The 15,481-nt window shown below is 51.4% G+C and overlaps 5 protein-coding genes across 6 annotated transcripts; 2 read left to right on the forward strand and 3 right to left on the reverse strand.

The window, feature by feature from the left end:
• Positions 1-566: 566 nt before the first annotated feature.
• Positions 567-7,612, reverse strand: LDX57_005428 (uncharacterized protein; the record flags this gene model as incomplete). Its single annotated transcript, XM_046087109.1, has 6 exons — positions 567-2,003; positions 2,058-2,226; positions 2,287-6,767; positions 6,822-7,034; positions 7,094-7,307; positions 7,359-7,612. The coding sequence occupies 6 exons, from the start codon at positions 7,610-7,612 to the stop codon at positions 804-806; spliced, it is 6,531 nt and encodes a 2,176-aa protein (XP_045943076.1). The 3' UTR covers positions 567-803.
• A 1,107-nt stretch (positions 7,613-8,719) lies between these two features.
• Positions 8,720-10,909, forward strand: RED1 (RNA elimination defective protein Red1). 2 transcript variants are annotated; one of them, XM_046087110.1, is made up of 10 exons: positions 8,720-9,471; positions 9,527-9,579; positions 9,639-9,807; positions 9,861-9,868; positions 9,918-10,091; positions 10,156-10,228; positions 10,284-10,363; positions 10,420-10,476; positions 10,535-10,671; positions 10,731-10,909. In XM_046087110.1, the coding sequence occupies exons 1-10, from the start codon at positions 9,440-9,442 to the stop codon at positions 10,815-10,817; spliced, it is 870 nt and encodes a 289-aa protein (XP_045943077.1). In that variant the 5' UTR covers positions 8,720-9,439; the 3' UTR covers positions 10,818-10,909. The 2 variants fall into 2 exon arrangements, with proteins under 2 accessions (XP_045943077.1, XP_045943078.1); XM_046087111.1 differs by having other exon boundaries at positions 10,420-10,460; positions 10,731-10,821.
• On the forward strand, positions 10,890-13,136 carry LDX57_005430 (SDR family NAD(P)-dependent oxidoreductase). The gene is made up of 3 exons (XM_046087112.1): positions 10,890-11,111; positions 11,287-11,543; positions 11,603-13,136. The coding sequence occupies exons 1-3, from the start codon at positions 11,075-11,077 to the stop codon at positions 12,212-12,214; spliced, it is 906 nt and encodes a 301-aa protein (XP_045943079.1). The 5' UTR covers positions 10,890-11,074; the 3' UTR covers positions 12,215-13,136.
• On the reverse strand, positions 12,399-13,050 carry LDX57_005431 (SRPBCC domain-containing protein; the record flags this gene model as incomplete). Its single annotated transcript, XM_046087113.1, has 3 exons — positions 12,399-12,638; positions 12,760-12,906; positions 12,997-13,050. The coding sequence occupies 3 exons, from the start codon at positions 13,048-13,050 to the stop codon at positions 12,399-12,401; spliced, it is 441 nt and encodes a 146-aa protein (XP_045943080.1).
• A 98-nt stretch (positions 13,137-13,234) lies between the features above and the next one.
• LDX57_005432 (uncharacterized protein) lies at positions 13,235-14,822 on the reverse strand. Its single transcript, XM_046087114.1, has 4 exons — positions 14,583-14,822; positions 13,864-14,529; positions 13,667-13,801; positions 13,235-13,601 (listed from the first exon to the last, which is right to left on the reverse strand). The coding sequence occupies exons 1-4, from the start codon at positions 14,665-14,667 to the stop codon at positions 13,474-13,476; spliced, it is 1,014 nt and encodes a 337-aa protein (XP_045943081.1). The 5' UTR covers positions 14,668-14,822; the 3' UTR covers positions 13,235-13,473.
• Positions 14,823-15,481: the final 659 nt, after the last annotated feature.

The following is a 15,481-nucleotide window of genomic DNA, read 5'->3' on the forward strand; positions in this document are numbered from 1 at the left end:
GGGTTTCGGTTTGTCATTTGGTATGTAGGATGGCTGGCTGGGATGGGTCGGTTGCTGTTGTTGGCGTGCTCGATCTGAGCTGAGGATAGGTTTATTGGGTGGTTGGGTGGGTTGGTAGGTAGGTATGCTACTGTATCCCTTGCTTCTCACTGTTTGTGTGTTTACCTTTTTATTCTCTTCTTTACTTTTCTTTTCCTTTCCGTGTCGATATACTGTACTCCTTGCGATTGACAGGATAACATACGATAGGATATCTACCTAATTTCATGAAGACAAGTACATGCATCATAATCTTGTAGAGCTGTGTTCAATATACGCATTGAAATCCTAGACATGTAATGTAATGTATGCATTATGAGGCATTGAGAGCAGAAATGAAGTGCTCCGTAAGAGCTATTGTAATTGATACCTAATCTACCCTCTTCTTCTACGTATTGCCGATGTGGTGATTCTCTGGTTCTTATCTACTTTGTCTGAATCCTGGAGATGAGGGATAGTGCCGGATATAACTACGTACCACACTACGTGATCATAGGAACAGGTTACGGACAACAAAGTCATTTTAAATAGAACAGTAGTCGAATGATAGAAATATATAGTAGAAGGAAAGAGTATACAAAGTAAAAGTAAACACAAACAACCCAGCCCAATCCAAAGCAACAAGCAAGCAGACAAAAAAATATATACAAAACGCCAAACTCCAGGAAAGAAACCCAACCCCAAGAATCATAACTCATACCCCCCCAACCAGCCCAATCCAATAATTCAACCCAATCAATCGATCAAACAAATAAACAAACGCACTAAGCCATCAAAGCACCAACTTCCTTTTCAATCCCATCAATCAACGAATCCAAACTCATCGTCGGGGACAACAGATCCAAGAACGGCACATCGGCCTTGAATACCCGATACACCCAGGACCGGAACTCGGCTGCCAACATACTATCCATGCCGTACGTCGACAGAGGTAATTTGACATCGAGCTTTTCCGCCGGGATGAGGATCAGGTTCCCGAACCGCTTGCCCACCAGCGCAGCGACGGTGTCGCGGAGGGGGACGCCCTCGCCCGCCTCGGTGAGGGCTTGCGTTAGTTCCGCGGAGACGGCGGCGCCGAGGGTATCGTCGGCAGCGTTGGTCAGGCCGTCGATGGTGGTGGCGAGGAGGGAGGCGCGCGGGTCCGAGAGGATGGGGTTACTGACGTCGAAGCCCTTGCTGCGGAGGCCCTTGAGGGCGAGCGGCTCGAGGCCGGTCAGGATGTGGCTGCTAGCTAGGGGGTCGGAACGCAGGAACCCCGGGGTGGTGGCGTTCTGGCTGAGCGTGATGTCGACGATCTGGAGCAGTTCTTCCTCGTTGATGGGCTGGATGCCCTTGCGGAGGAGCAGCTCTTCGATCTCCGGGTTCTCGTGCAGATAGCCGACTTCGGAGATCATGCCGAGGCCGAGCGAGCTGGCGGCGCGGTTGTGCGCGCGACGGTACCGCGCGAAGGCGTCGAGGAAGTGGTTCGCGGCGCAGTAGTTGCTTTCGGTGGCGGTTCCGACGCTGCCGGAGACGGAGGAGGTCATGAGGAAGAAGTCGAGGGGGTGGGTTTGCTCGCGCGCGGCGATAGCCTCGTGGAGATGCCAGGTGCCGCGCAGCTTGGGGCCAATGCCGGTGTGCCAGGCTTGGTTCGTCATGGTGGTGAAGAGGGCTTCGCTCAGACCCATGGCGGCTTGGACGACGCCGCCGAGGATACCGGGGATGCTGTCGACGGCTCGTTGCACGTCGGCCTTGCTGCCTACGTCTCCGCGAACGACGGACACTTCAGCGCCAAGGGACTGGAGGTCTTCGACGAGACGACGTGCTGCAGGACGGTCCGCTCCGGATCGACCCTGGAAGACGAACTTCCGTGCGCCACGCGCAAACATCCATTTGGCAAGAGATGCACCGAGCCCACCAAGACAGCCGATTAGGAGATACGTCTTCTCGGAAGAGAGCACGGTGGCGTACTTCATTGGAAGGACCTGGGTTTGAACGGTTAATAGAGGACGACATGGATAGGAATCACAGCGACATACATTGATCTTGGAGCTGCGGTTCTCCAGCGAAACCACGACACCGCCGAGAAGATTGTCTGCATTGGCATAATGAAATGCTTCAGAAACCTGAGAAACATCGAAGACCTTCGAAGGCTCGGCAAGTTGAATGCGCCCTTCCCGGTACAGCTTCAACACGTTCTGCATTAGACTGCGCATCGTACCTTGTCAGCGTGTGTTCACCAGATATCTAAGGTTAGAGCCAACTCACCTAGTCCACTTCTTCCAAACAGCCGGATTTGTCGAATAAAAGAGACTCTCCAGATCAAACGCAGTGTAAGTCAGCTGCTTAGAGAAGAAACTCATATCCAAGCCCTCGGCAGTCCGATTGCCGATTTCCACGAACCGGCCGAAGTCCGCACAGGCTCGCCAGCTGTCGTGAAGCAGGTCATCGTTGAACAGATTGAATACGACATCAACACCGCGACCGTTAGTTGCGGCCTGGATGTCTGCGAGGTAGGTTGCTTCGTCCAGAACGAAGACTCGGTTCTCGTCAATCCCATACGACTTGATCAGAAAGTCCCTGGTTTCCTGCGTGAGCACGGTGCAAAAGACCTCCACCCCCGAGAGAGCGGCGAGTTGAGCAGAGGCTAGTCCGATGCCTGACGAGTCAATGTGCACGAGCAGAGACTCCCCGGATTGGATGTGGGCGCGATCATGCAGTGCGTATAGAGCTGTGGCGTACGGGACGAAAATGGTTGCAAGCTCGGTGAGGCTGTCTGCGGACTCAAGCTTCTGACAAGCCCAGGAAGGAACCTGATCGGTGAGACGGAAGTGATTAGGTGCCATCACAGCGACATGATCTCCAGGAGCGAGACCGGCAACAGAGCTACCGACTCCTTTCACAATACCAGTAAACGCCGTGCCGCAGGTAGACTTCTTGGTCTCCGCCTTGCTGTGAATGACCTGACTATCCTGAGCATTGATAGCGTGAGCGATCACCTCAACCTCGACATTATCGCTCTTCAACTGAGCGAGGCCCGGGCTCTGCTTGAAGCAGAGCGAGTGCACCTGGCTAGCTCCCTGCAGGAAGAGACCACAATCACCGGCGTCCTTTAGCTCCATCTGCTTGATATGCTTTCCTTGCGTCTGCTGGAACCGATCATTAGACGCATAGTCGGGCAGGAAACGGCTGATGTACAGCAGACCATTCCTCTCGACGAACTCGTAGTCAATGTGCGGCGACAGGACACTCTGGTAGAGAATAAAGGCGATATGCTTAGCAGTGATATCGGGTGTGGTCTTGCCATCCATGTCCAGAGTGTAAAAGCTAAGAGACGGCTGCTCCAGCATCAAGGATCGGGAAAGACCGCCGACGAGAGCCATGTCCGGGTTTTTACCCTGCAGCATACCGCAGCTGTTCACCCAGACCACGTTGGAAGCACGGTTGGTGATGACCTTCAACAGACCCATGTGTTCTTCATCCATAGTGGACAGGAAGGGTTGGGCGGTTTCAACAGTGGTGACAACAGTGCACTTGGCAGGGATGGTGCTTTCCGAGACCGCATCCAAGGGCAGTCGAGTGACCGAGTCTGCGATGCGGGAGATTGTCGATAGAATAGCATCGCCCAGCGCGGTACCCAGTGTTTCTTCAACAAGGACGAGATTTTCGATCTGAGCTCCCGACTTCGGGTCTTGTGTACGCTTCTGGAGGAGTCCAAATCCACAGATGTTAGACGCTTCCCAGGTGGTTGATTCGTCGGCCTCCTGCGGCAGCTTGGGCAACGACTGCAAAGGATCCGGCATAAGGAGGAGACCATTGGAGCCGACCAATGGCAGGAGATGATCGATCTGCTTCTTTTGCTGGTCTTGGTATGCGATAGGCACGATGACGACATCATAAGTGGACGCATTGCCATCAACGGGGAGCGATTTAAGGTCTGCAGGCGGGCCGGCCTCAAGAAGCTTTCTTTTGTTCACCACACCTTCATCGGTGATCTCAGCCACAGAGAACGAGCTGTAGTTGGGCATCTCGGTTCCCGCTCCCAGCTTGCTCATACACACTCCCACAGCGGTCAGGTCATCAGAATCGGCGAGACAGTAGAGAATTCGAGCTCGGGGGTTCTTGTGGCAGAAGAGCTCCAAGACTCCCAGCATGCGGTAAAGCTTTTCAGAGGGGCAGACCTGCGCCGAGAGTCTCTCCAACGCCGCCTCGCCCATAATGAACTCCTCGAGCACATGAGGGGCAGTTTGTAGACTGGCGAGATCCGGTTTCCAGCAGACACGAAGCATCGGTTGACGCTCCACTATATCTGTGTTGTTCGCAGACCCTTCGTAGGTTCTCAGACGCATGCCGTGGACCTGTGCATGCACCTGTCCATCAGGCTTACGCAGCTCCGTGGAGATAGTAGCGGTCGAGAAACTCGTCGCATGGGAGTCAGCAAAGACTGTGTAGCTGCTGGCGAGATCCGCAGCCGTAGGGGCGCGAATAATGGCGCTCTCGAAAGACACGGGAACCTGAGCCAGGAGATCGGGAATGACTCCGTGGGCACCGGCAATGATGGCAGTCTGGAACATGCCATCGATGCTGACAGGGTGGATGGTATAGCTTGAATCATGCTCGATACCCCCCGGTGTCTGTTGATGGACATCAATCTCCGAGATGGCCCAGCGGTCCGTCCGGCCTCGAGGAACGCGAAGCGTCCTCATAGTTTGGAATTGGGTCCCGAAGTTCAGACCCTCATCTCTCATCTTCTGGTACCAGTTGCGCACCGCAGACGGCTCGCCATGAGCTTCGTCCAGTTTAACAGCGGCAGCAAGAGGCGCACGAGGCACATAGACCGCAATAGAACCAAGGACGTGCGTGGATGAGATTCCATCTTTGACGGAAACGATCTCGAACTCCCACCATTTCTTGGATTTGACAGTGGGAGAGACACTTTTCTTTCGCAGAGTAGTGAAAATCTCCGCAGGAACCATGTTATCCTGGCTAGACAAAGTCAAAGCGGCCATGATGTTGACATTGCGCAGCTCATAAGACAAAGCGTCCGCCTGCTTCTTGCCCAAGGCCTGAGTAAGAGCTTCGATTGCCATGGCAATATATCCAGCGGCGGGGAATACGACAGTGCGATCTAGCTTGTGGTCTTGAATCCATGGCACATCGTTGGCATTGAGAACGTTCCGCCATGTGAAGACCACCAGGTTGCTGCCGGTAGTCATTGAGCCAAGCAGCTCATGGCGTTGGTACTTGCGGTTCCTGAACTCTATGCTAGCACGCGACTCGTTCCACAATGTCTGCTGGTATGTCCACTGGTAGGTGGGGAGATCCTTCACAATCTTGCCAACAAGACTGAGGTCCTTAGCAGCAGCTACATTGTCGAGGCCGTTGATAAGGTTAAGAGGCACGTTTGCACCAGCCACGTACAAGCTACCCAGGAGTTTCAAGAGACTCGAATCGGTGGACTCTCCACGCGTGACAGCTTGGAAATAAGGAGCGGTAATTCCAACATCTTGAAGGGTCTGCTTGATAGGAAGTTTCAGGGCTCCGTGAGGACCGATCTCCACCAACGGAGTTGAGTGCGTCTCGGCCAGTTTCTTCAGAGTAGGGCCGAACAGAACAGGCTTCTCAAGATTGTGTCGCCAGTAGGAGTAATCGATCGTGTCTGTGTTCGAGGTAACAAACACAGACGAAATCCACTGTACATGAGCCTTGCTCTTCACGCGCGTCGCGAGTGGCTTGCAGCTGGCTCGAACGAGACTCTCATACTCGGCACCGACTTGAGCCATATGGTGTGAGTGATACGCCCGTCCGTCAGTGAGCAGTTTGCGACGGAGGACGCTCGATTCGCTCATGGCCGAGTGTAGAGTGTCAATTGCGTCGGCATCACCGCTTAGAGTGACATTCTCGGGCGAGTTGACACAAGCCACAGTTATCTTCCCGGTCAATCCGTTACGCTCAATCTCCTCTACCGCACTCTCCTGCCCGAACCCGACGGCCATCATCTGTCCTTTGATAGATAACTTGCTGACCGCATAACCTCGGTAGTAGGCGATGGTAATCGCTTCCTTTGAGGTCAAGAAGCCGGAGGCGTAGGCTGCTGCAATCTCGCCAGACGAGTGTCCAATGACTGCAGATGGTTCGATACCCCAGGAGAAGAGAAGGTCCACCAGAGCAACCTGCAGAGCGGTACATGCCGTTTGCGCCCGGCTGACCTCATTGATCTGGCTCTTTTCAGCCGGTTGAGTCAGAGTGTCCAGGAGAGTCCAGGAAGGGGCATGCTCGAGGCCTTTGAGAACCGCGTCAAACTGCTGGATGGAGTTGCGGAAGGCAGCGTATTGGTCAATAAGACCCTTTCCCATTGCGGCCCATTGTGCGCCTTGTCCCGTGAACACAAATGTAAGCCCCTTGCTTACATCAATGTTGGTCTCGCGGGGAATGATCAGATTCTCAGGCTTTAGGTCGTCCGCCAGAGTGCGCTGCGAGGCAATCAGGAAGCCATTGGTTGCCAGCTTGGACCGACGTGCCGTCAAAGTGTAGGCAAGATCTACCAGATTGGCAGGTTTTCCGCTGAGGCTGGACACTCTGGCTGTGAGGGCCGACTGGCTGGAGGCTGAAAAGGGCAAGAGGAGTTTCTTATTGATAAGATTGAGCACCGAAGTAGGGACCACGTTCTTGTGATAGCCCGCTGGCACGAACGAGTCGGACGCCTCCAGCACAACGTGAACGTTGGCTCCGCCGTAACCAAACGAGTTCTGCTAAAGATTAGCATCATATAAGTAGACCGTGTCTCACAATTGATGACTTACGATACCGGCCCTTCGAGGAATATTCCAACCATCGCAGGGCCACGGCGTGTTTTGGGTGACGATTTCGACGTTCCAGTCGTACGTCTTGATGTCCGGGTTCATAGTCCCAACATCTACAGTTGGGGGAATCACTCCTCGCTCAAGAGCGAGAACGGCCTTGATAATACTGGAGATACCGCTGGCAGCTTCACTGTGCCCGAGATTGGTTTTAACCTATTTCTGAGCATCAGTGCTAGATCATCGTATCATAAGGGGCGTGAGGGATGGCTTACTGATCCAATCAACAAAGGTGAGGACTTCGGTCTGCTTGAGAATGCGTCCGCGAGGGCACGAATCTCAATGGGATCGCCCACAGGAGTACCAGTGCCGTGCGCCTCCACGTACGAAGTGTCGTGAAGATTCAGCCCTGCCTGGGCGTGGGCCTTGCGAACCACAGCTGCCTGTCCAGCAGAGCTTGGCTGTGTGATTCCAGGAGTACGACCGTTTCTGAGGTAGGTTAGCGTATGAATCATGTACAGACAGGTTAATGCTACTCACGCGTTTACCGCAGATCCACGAATGACTGCTCGGATAGGATCTTTGTTGGCAATGGCGTCACTGAGCCGTTTAACATAAACGGCTCCAACACCGTCCGCGCGTCCATAGCCATCGGCTTGGTCGCTGAAAGTATGGCACGTCGACGTTTTCGACAGCACCCCGGCCTTCATTGTACCAATGTGTTGCTCTGGGGACTGGATAAGATTAACCCCAGCTGCGACCGCAGCATCACACTCATGGTTCCGTAGAGCCATGACGGCTGTGTGAAGACAGTATAGAGAAGAAGAACACGCAGTATCCAGGACCAAACTGTTTCTCCATCAGCAAGATTGCAAAAGCCCATCTCATCGCTGGAATCCACATACCTAGGTCCGAGCAAATTGAAAACATGGCTCACACGGTTACTCAGGATAGTCGTTCCCATACCGGTGGCACTGTAACGATGAAGATACTCCGGATCTCTCGTCTGCATGACTTGGAAATCCATTGTGAAGTTTCCAACATACACACCGGTGTTGGACCCCGAGACATCTTCCAGACGAGCACCAGCGCTCTCGAAACTCTCATATACAACCTCCAGCAGCTTTCGCTGCTGCGGGTCCATATAGGTAGCCTCAAGGTTGTTGATACCAAAGAAAGAGTTCTCAAAGTCTCGGATGTTTTCCTTGAGGAAATAACCACCCTTCGTGTTCATGCTTCCCGGCCGCTCTTTATCGGGATGATAGAAGGCTTCGGCGTTGAAGCGGGAGGGTGGAATGTCGCATTGTCCTGTTCTGCCGTTGATGAGCATATCCCAGAAGTCGTCAAGCGACGAGACGCCTCCAGGAAGACGACATCCTAGATGTTGAATCAGTATAGTAGTTGTGAATACCTTCAATCGAACTAACCTAGGCCGACAATAGCGATAGGCTCTTGTAGCCCAATCGTTTCAGTTGTGTGTTGAGGCGTGGGCTTCTCAGATCTATCAGAGTCCACCTCCACAAAGCTCGATGCGGATGAGACGCTCATGTTGTATTCTTGTGTGTATTAAAGTAGAAGGAAAGGTAGCAGAGTCTAATTGAAGTATGTGCAAAAGGCCGAAATGATCGTGTAGTAGAAACAAAAGAGTCAGGTAGTATGAAAGCCTTGAATATTGTTCAGCGAGGATACAACGTGGTGTTCCTATGAAGATGAGGATTTATCGGCGTGTCACAGAGTTTCCCCCTTGGTATATATAGAGAATCCTATCAACACAGCCATGACACTTAAAATGAAATGAAATATTCACGAAGTACCTGGCGAGGCCGAAAGAATTGCCTAACTACAGGCCTTTGGTTCTGGAAGGAAACATTAGCTAGTCTAAACCAGGCACAAGACAGGCCGAAATTGCAAGAAACGATGGAAATGACAATACTGTAAGTGCCCAGAATGGCGTTATGGGGAGCCCATTTGCAGACACTAACCGTAAGATTGTCCTAACAGGCCCAATATTCCGATGGTGAGGAACCAGTGCGCTACTAGCACCTGCAGCAAACCACGTTCCTGCTCCTTGTCCGTCAGCACATGGCAGACTTCAGCCCCAGTTGGAGTGAGTAATCTATTTTGGACGGTTTCCACCGTCCTTGAATTCGGGGGCCAAGCTAGCTGTCATGCTGATACCGCCCCCACGTGCCATTGGCCTCAGGTCTAATCCCAGGGCTTCACGATAACGAGCCTCGATTTCTGAGGTAAGAGCGGGGCAAGAAGGGCGATGCTTGATTAAAGCACGCTATACTGATTGGCTTCGTAGTCTAGAATCTTCATGTTCTCGGACCATGGGATGTTAGGCCGGCTATTTCGGTGATTGGACCTTCGTGTCTTTGCGCTACTTGTTGTTGACATCGCCTCTCTCAATTTGGATGCCTGCATTTTGAGAATCCTTAGATTAGCAGCCTTGACCAGGGTGAAAAAGCCTTATCATCGCATGACAGACGGGCCAGTGTAACGCTGTGTCAACAGGATTGATCCCCCTCTTTATCAATTGGCATCAACTGGTGGGAAACGAACTTGTGTATCTGTAACTGCTTCTGTCCGCTGGTCTTGATACTGAAGTACTGTCTAACATGGAGCGAAAACTTTCGGCTTTGATCACAGGGTAAGAAGCGACCCCGAAAGAAATGGGTGCATGCCTTCTGACAATCCATAACTAGGTGTGGAAAAGGCGGAATTGGCCATGCCCTTGCCTCTCAATTTATCGCCGGAGGTGTGCACGTCTCGGACAGGCTATTGGCAGTTGGTGTCAACTAACATCCCCTCTATTAGGTTATACTGTGATTGCAACCCTCCTTCCTCACGAGGCCCGCGATCACCTGGAAGACCTCGGAGTCCACGTTTTTGTCTCTGATGTTACCAGTGATTCACAATGTGAATCCCTGTTTGAGTCAATCAGAGACTTAACTCAAGGGAAGCTTGATGTTTTGATCAATAATGCGTATGGCAATCCTAACCCTCATGTTTTCCTGATCCTACTGACCTGATCTCTAGTGGAATTGGTTGGTTGAGACCGCGTAAGCTCCTGGATTTGCGGCTTACTATCTCTAGTATATACGATGCCAGCTGTCGATACAGATGTATCGCAGGTTGAGAAGATGTTCGCCGTCAACGTACTGGGACCAATGAGGATGGTCAGGGTGTTTCACAAGTCGATTGTTGCAGCAAAAGGAACCGTTGTAAATATCGGCTCTATTGGTGGTATTGTGCCATACATCTATGGCGGTTGGTCTCCAACCTTCTATTTACCATTTGTGGAAAGGCTGCTGATGAGGCATGTCTCACACAGCCTCTTACAATGCGAGCAAGGCTGCTTTGCATGCATATGGAAATACACTCAGGGCTGAAATGAAGCCTTTCGGGTACAAGGCATTCTGTATCCTTTCTGAGACCGCAAAGCGCTAACTGCAATCTCAGGGTCAAGGTGATCACTGTGATTTCGGGGGAAGTGGGCACAAACATATTGAAAAGAGATTATGATGCCTCTTTGCCTGCTGGTAAGCTCTTTGCTCGAACGGCTATTTTTGAGCATCAGGCTGAAAAATACGACTAGATTCGATCTTCCAACCGCTTAGTGAAGAGTTCAAGGCGCATGTACGGCGGACACCCAGTGAGTCCCCTTTAAAATCGATAGGGGTTTGTTCATATACTGAGTACCTTCGCAACAGACACAATGACTCCAGCCGAGTACGCATCTGGAGTATTCGCCGAAGTGCAAAAAAGCTCACCTTCTGCGTGGTTTTGGCACGGAAACCTAACAACCATCATCCGGATATGGGATGCCATGTTACCTCGAACATTCTGGGTATTTTTATTTCGCCCCTTTCAGCTGTCAGATAGATTTGTCACTAACATTCAATATAGGATTGGTTCTTTGCTCGTGACTTTCAATTTGATAAGCTGAGGAAAGCGGTAGAGGAAGGCGAAAAAGCAAGAGCGAAGGTGGATTAACTCACACTCCGGAGGCTGTGATTCCATGTATAATTGAATTTTGTAACCCGAAACATGAAATGTGTATAAGTTTAGCAACTCAGCGTAGTTGTGCTTATTAATCGGTCAGCTTGGGGTTGTATCTATATAAGATTCATGATTTTCATCGGTCTGGGGGTGTACCTTTTCACACACTTCATCCCATTGTCTCAGTTGATTACTATTTTCCCTAAGCGCAGTCTCTCTGTTACTTTCTTTTTTTCTGGCATAGCCTCGCAATGGATATTACTGGAAATGCACTCATCGTAGGTGCCGGTACGTGACTCACCCTTTCACTCATCTCATTGGTCTGGGCCGAGTCTGCATACGTCCTATTTTCCATTTTTTGTCTCTCCTTCCGGCCCCTTTTTCTCTTTCCTGGTTGCGTCTACTACGTGGAAGAAACCTGTTCATTGCAGGGAATTGTACCGACTAATAGGGGTTTGCACAGGCTCGGGCATCGGCCGCGATGTCAGCATTGCCTATGCGCTCGAGGGAGCACGTGCGCTGGTATTAGCAGACATCAATAAGATTGCGACAGATGAGACGGCAAGGCTCTGCAGAGAAGCGGTAACGAAGAGGAGTGGGGACGACCTGGTAATCCATGTGCTCGAAGTCGACGTCTCGAACGAAGAATCTGTGGAGACCATGGTTCGGCAGGCCGTGGCCAATGTGGGCCGGATTGACTACTGCGTGGATAGCGCTGGCGTGAGTCTCAGCCAAACTAAACTAGCCGGGGGTAAGCTGACATTGAAGACGCCCCGCAGCTTGGCGTTCGAAGTCCGCTGGAAATTGCAGAAGCGTCAGGGGAGGAACTCGATCGGTTCTGGAGCGTGAATGTGAAAGGCACGTTTAATTGCCTCAAAGCTGTAAGCGCGGCTATGAAACGACAGGACGTCATGACCGTGCCATCGCGCACTGGGCCCCGGGAAGTTGGCAGGGGCGCTATCATTGCCCTTGGATCATGCAATTCGTATGTGGCTACACCGCGAATCGTTCAATACACCACAGCCAAGCATGCAGTGCTTGGTATGGTGAAAAATGCAGGTAAGCAAAAACGAAAAAAGAACGGACCAATTCGCAACGACACTAGCGTAAAGTTATCGGCTAACGTTTGTCCAGCACTTGATAACGCGCCATACAAAATCCGTGTTAACGCCGTATGTCCGTCTTGGGTTGACACGCCAATGACGGACGAAGCCATCGAAGGCGACCCCAACCTCAAACACATCATTCGACGAGTGGTTCCGCTCGGTCGCATTGCTCATCCAGAAGAGGTCTCAGACTCTATCATGTTCCTGAGCAGCCCTAGATCCAGCTATATGACGGGAGGTGGTCTGCTCGTTGACGGCGGCGCTACTTTACAGCTTCAAATCTAGAGATTGGTCGATAGACTCTTTGAAAATTGGGGGCCGGATTGCTTCGGCCGGCGAAATTGCAGCGGCTGGCCAATTCTGCTTGATTGGTAGGCAGTTCTAGTCACTCAGCACTTATTTCTGTGATGTTGATAATCCGATATTATTATTCAGTCATTCCTTTCCAGCAATGTAATCTGTTGCTCCACTAGCTTAAGGATTCCGCACGGGCCTTGAGGTCTTTGTTGAATTGGTTGTATTGGCCCACCATCTTCTTTCCCAGTAACGAGGGGCTCATCATAAATGAGATGGCTCCGGTGAATAACTCGGTCTGCCTGAAAGCAGTCGATGCGCCACCATTGGCGGGCTCGAGATGGAAGCTATGAAGTCCGGCAATGAGACCGAACACGGGAGGGCCCTGCCATTGGAACAACTTCTCGGAATTTTCCTAGCCGTAGTTCTCAGTTTTAGCTGACGTTGGCATCTAAGAGAAAGCGAAAGCGAGCGGGAGATGGGATGCCACAAGAGAGAGAGGATCTAGACTGGACACGAGGGTGGTTGTTGTGTACCTTGATTACTGCTGTAAACTTCATGCCGTCCACGTCGCATTTCACTTTGTCACCCGGTTGAAGGGACTGGAGGGTTTTGGAATTTTCCTCGGGCTCGAGGAGTTTGATGAGGCTCTGCCATTCCCCGTAGGTTGAGAAGTCGAGTAGCTATGATGGTCAAAGCATCAGTCGGTGCGCAGCTCCACCGGATCGGAGATTAAGTGGAGGAGGATGATCATGCGGATGGAGTGCACTTACCACTTCCCGCACTTTGGCTGGGGAGGCTGCAATTTCGATTTGTGTCTCGATCATCTCGTATTGCGTGTTTGCAGATGTCAGGATTCTGAGAAGGATGGAGTTGAGATGGGAGAGGAAGAGCAAAAAAAGGCGAAGATGGGCCAGCCTTACTCCTGTTTATGGCCGAAGGTGGGCACCGCCTTGTTTGTCCGCGGGATGACTAGAGTTGCTAGCTTGTTACTCCTTCGGGACTAGCCTGGCCAAGATGGGTCTAGCGGGCCGCAGCCGTTGGGGATGAGTAATCAATACGATTTGTCATCTACAAAGATACCGTCTGGTACAGTAAAGTTTTCATACGATTTGAATACCAGTACTGTAAATCTCAATATCTCCCGGTAAACAATAAATGGTACTATATTTTGACTTCGTGATATACTAAACGTCCATTCAACATGCAACTATCTGCTTACCATCGAATATGGCCCCCATGGAATTATATTACACGGTAAACTGTTGTCCGACAATGTCCTCAGTCAGCTTCCAAAGTTTCTCGGCCAGCTCCGGGTCACTAGCATATCCTGAAGGAGGAATCTGCTGGCAATCATCCAGGTAAACAGGGTTGCTTACTGTAGTAGTGATTAGCAAATAGGAGGGACATAGTGACAGTAGCACCGAAAATCACGCAACTTACAAGTGACCCTCGGATCCAACGCAGCCACAATGGCTCCGGCCACTCCCTGCTCGGGGGTTTTGTCCAACAAGCCGGATTCAATGATTTTCTGAGCCTTCTCCAAGGGAATATGGCGACCAATCTCAGTCAGGATACCTAGGCAACAGGTTAGATATTGGTAAGATCAAGCAGCGTAAGACCAAACATGGGGCAAATACCTCCTGGGTTAACGGCATAAGAAACAATGCCCCGGCTATTCAACCGAGTGTTCAAAGCCACCGAGAAGAGAATGTTGGCTGTTTTGGACTGAGCATAGGCCGCCTCAGGAAGATAGTCTCCCTCAGACTTGGCCCCGAAGTGAGCAAGCACGGCCTTGTTAGGCTCCTGGTCTGTTGGGATAGGCTTTCCCTCCCAGTTGTAGTCGTCGAATCGGATCGGACTGAATTGATGCCAGCCTCCCGTAATATTGATGATCCTCGTAGCCTCGGGGGGATTCTTCTCCGCGGCGGCCAGCACCTTGGGGAGGATCAGGTTAGTGAAAAGGAAATGTCCAACGTGATTCGTTCCAAATTGCATCTCAATGCCGAACTTGGTCAGCTCGCGGTCCTGGACGGACATAACACCAGCGTTGTTGATGAGGATGTCCAAGTGCGTGATGGACTGGTTCAGCTCGTTGGCCGCCGCGCGGACTGACTCGAGATCGCCCAAGTCCAGAGCTAGACCGATGACTTTGGTCTCGGGTGAGATGGACTGCAACTCAGAGAGGACATCTTCAACTTTGGCCTTCGATCGATAAGTTACGATCAAGGTCGCGGGCTTGTGAGCGGCTAGAATTCTAGCAGTGGCAGCACCAAGGCCCTTTGAGCTTCCACCGGTCACCAGCACTGTATACGGAGTTTAGCGCGGGTGTAAAACAAAGAATGGACGATAGCAATACCATTCTTTCCTTGAATGCGATCGCCAAACGTGGCCGCAACTTCCTCGCCGTTTGTGAATTTACCGAAGACTGGAAGGGTCGTCATTGTGTTGATTCTGACGGCTCGCGCAACAAGTAATGTGTAGGTAAGAATTATGCTGAAGAAGAATGCAAGACTCTCGTAAGATTCTTTTGATGTTCTCACTGGAGGTCTATTCTGACAGTGTCCGACGTTTGGCAGCAGCGGCCTTTTATATGACCTGCCCATCATCACCATACTTGACTTAACCCTAACGGTCTATCATGCGTCCTGAGCCGTGTGCCAGTAATTCCGCCCCCATATGCCTTACCACCTTGAACATGTGTAATCCAGAGGTCTCCGATGGATACTGTGATACTAGTCTGCTCCAAGCCCTTTTATCCCGTTCGCCTTTGGATGGAAAGTAGTATTCTTCAAGAGCGTGAGAGTCATGGCCGGGCGCCCCAATAAGCCGACCTGACAAGCCTCGCTAATGTAGAGTCTTACGATCTACCAGGCTTACAGAAGTTCTCTTCTGACTTCTTTAGTTCGTATCCATGTGGCAAAAACATGTGGCATCCCGACCACACTAACTTGACGATGTTCTTCGGCTAGGTTCGCGATAGACCTAACGAACCCACAAGAACGCATAATGCACATTCACGATCTGACGCAATTCCCTAGAACAGGAGAGAGCGAAGCGATCAAATACACCGAGTCCTTGCAAAATGCTACACGAACCACCCCGTTCGAGCCTAACCCTTATATCAGCGCCCAATGGTTCTGGAAACACGCTACTATATATAATTCTCTCGCATGATCGAACCGGACCATCGCATCCTGCAGGAATAGCGTCACGATAGTTGCTTGATCTTAGTGCTCAATCTTGCTTCTCTGCTCG

The sequence above is a fragment of the Aspergillus melleus genome (genome assembly GCF_016097325.1).
Source record: "Aspergillus melleus strain CBS 546.65 chromosome Unknown contig3, whole genome shotgun sequence".
Taxonomy (NCBI): domain Eukaryota; kingdom Fungi; phylum Ascomycota; class Eurotiomycetes; order Eurotiales; family Aspergillaceae; genus Aspergillus; species Aspergillus melleus.

Coding starts and splice junctions, on each gene's coding strand:
- LDX57_005430 (XM_046087112.1), top strand. CDS start 11,075: ATGGATATTACTGGAAATGCACTCATCGTAGGTGCCG. Junction 11,112..11,286: donor TGCACTCATCGTAGGTGCCG/GTACGTGACTCA, acceptor GGGTTTGCACAG/GCTCGGGCATCGGCCGCGAT. Junction 11,544..11,602: donor ACTGCGTGGATAGCGCTGGC/GTGAGTCTCAGC, acceptor GACGCCCCGCAG/CTTGGCGTTCGAAGTCCGCT.
- RED1 (XM_046087110.1), top strand. CDS start 9,440: ATGGAGCGAAAACTTTCGGCTTTGATCACAGG. Junction 9,580..9,638: donor CTCTCAATTTATCGCCGGAG/GTGTGCACGTCT, acceptor CCCCTCTATTAG/GTTATACTGTGATTGCAACC. Junction 10,092..10,155: donor TGTGCCATACATCTATGGCG/GTTGGTCTCCAA, acceptor TGTCTCACACAG/CCTCTTACAATGCGAGCAAG.
- LDX57_005432 (XM_046087114.1), bottom strand. CDS start 14,667: ATGACGACCCTTCCAGTCTTCGGTAAATTCACAAACGGCGAGGAAGTT. Junction 14,530..14,582: donor TCGCATTCAAGGAAAGAATG/GTATTGCTATCG, acceptor CTCCGTATACAG/TGCTGGTGACCGGTGGAAGC. Junction 13,602..13,666: donor GTTGGATCCGAGGGTCACTT/GTAAGTTGCGTG, acceptor TCACTACTACAG/TAAGCAACCCTGTTTACCTG.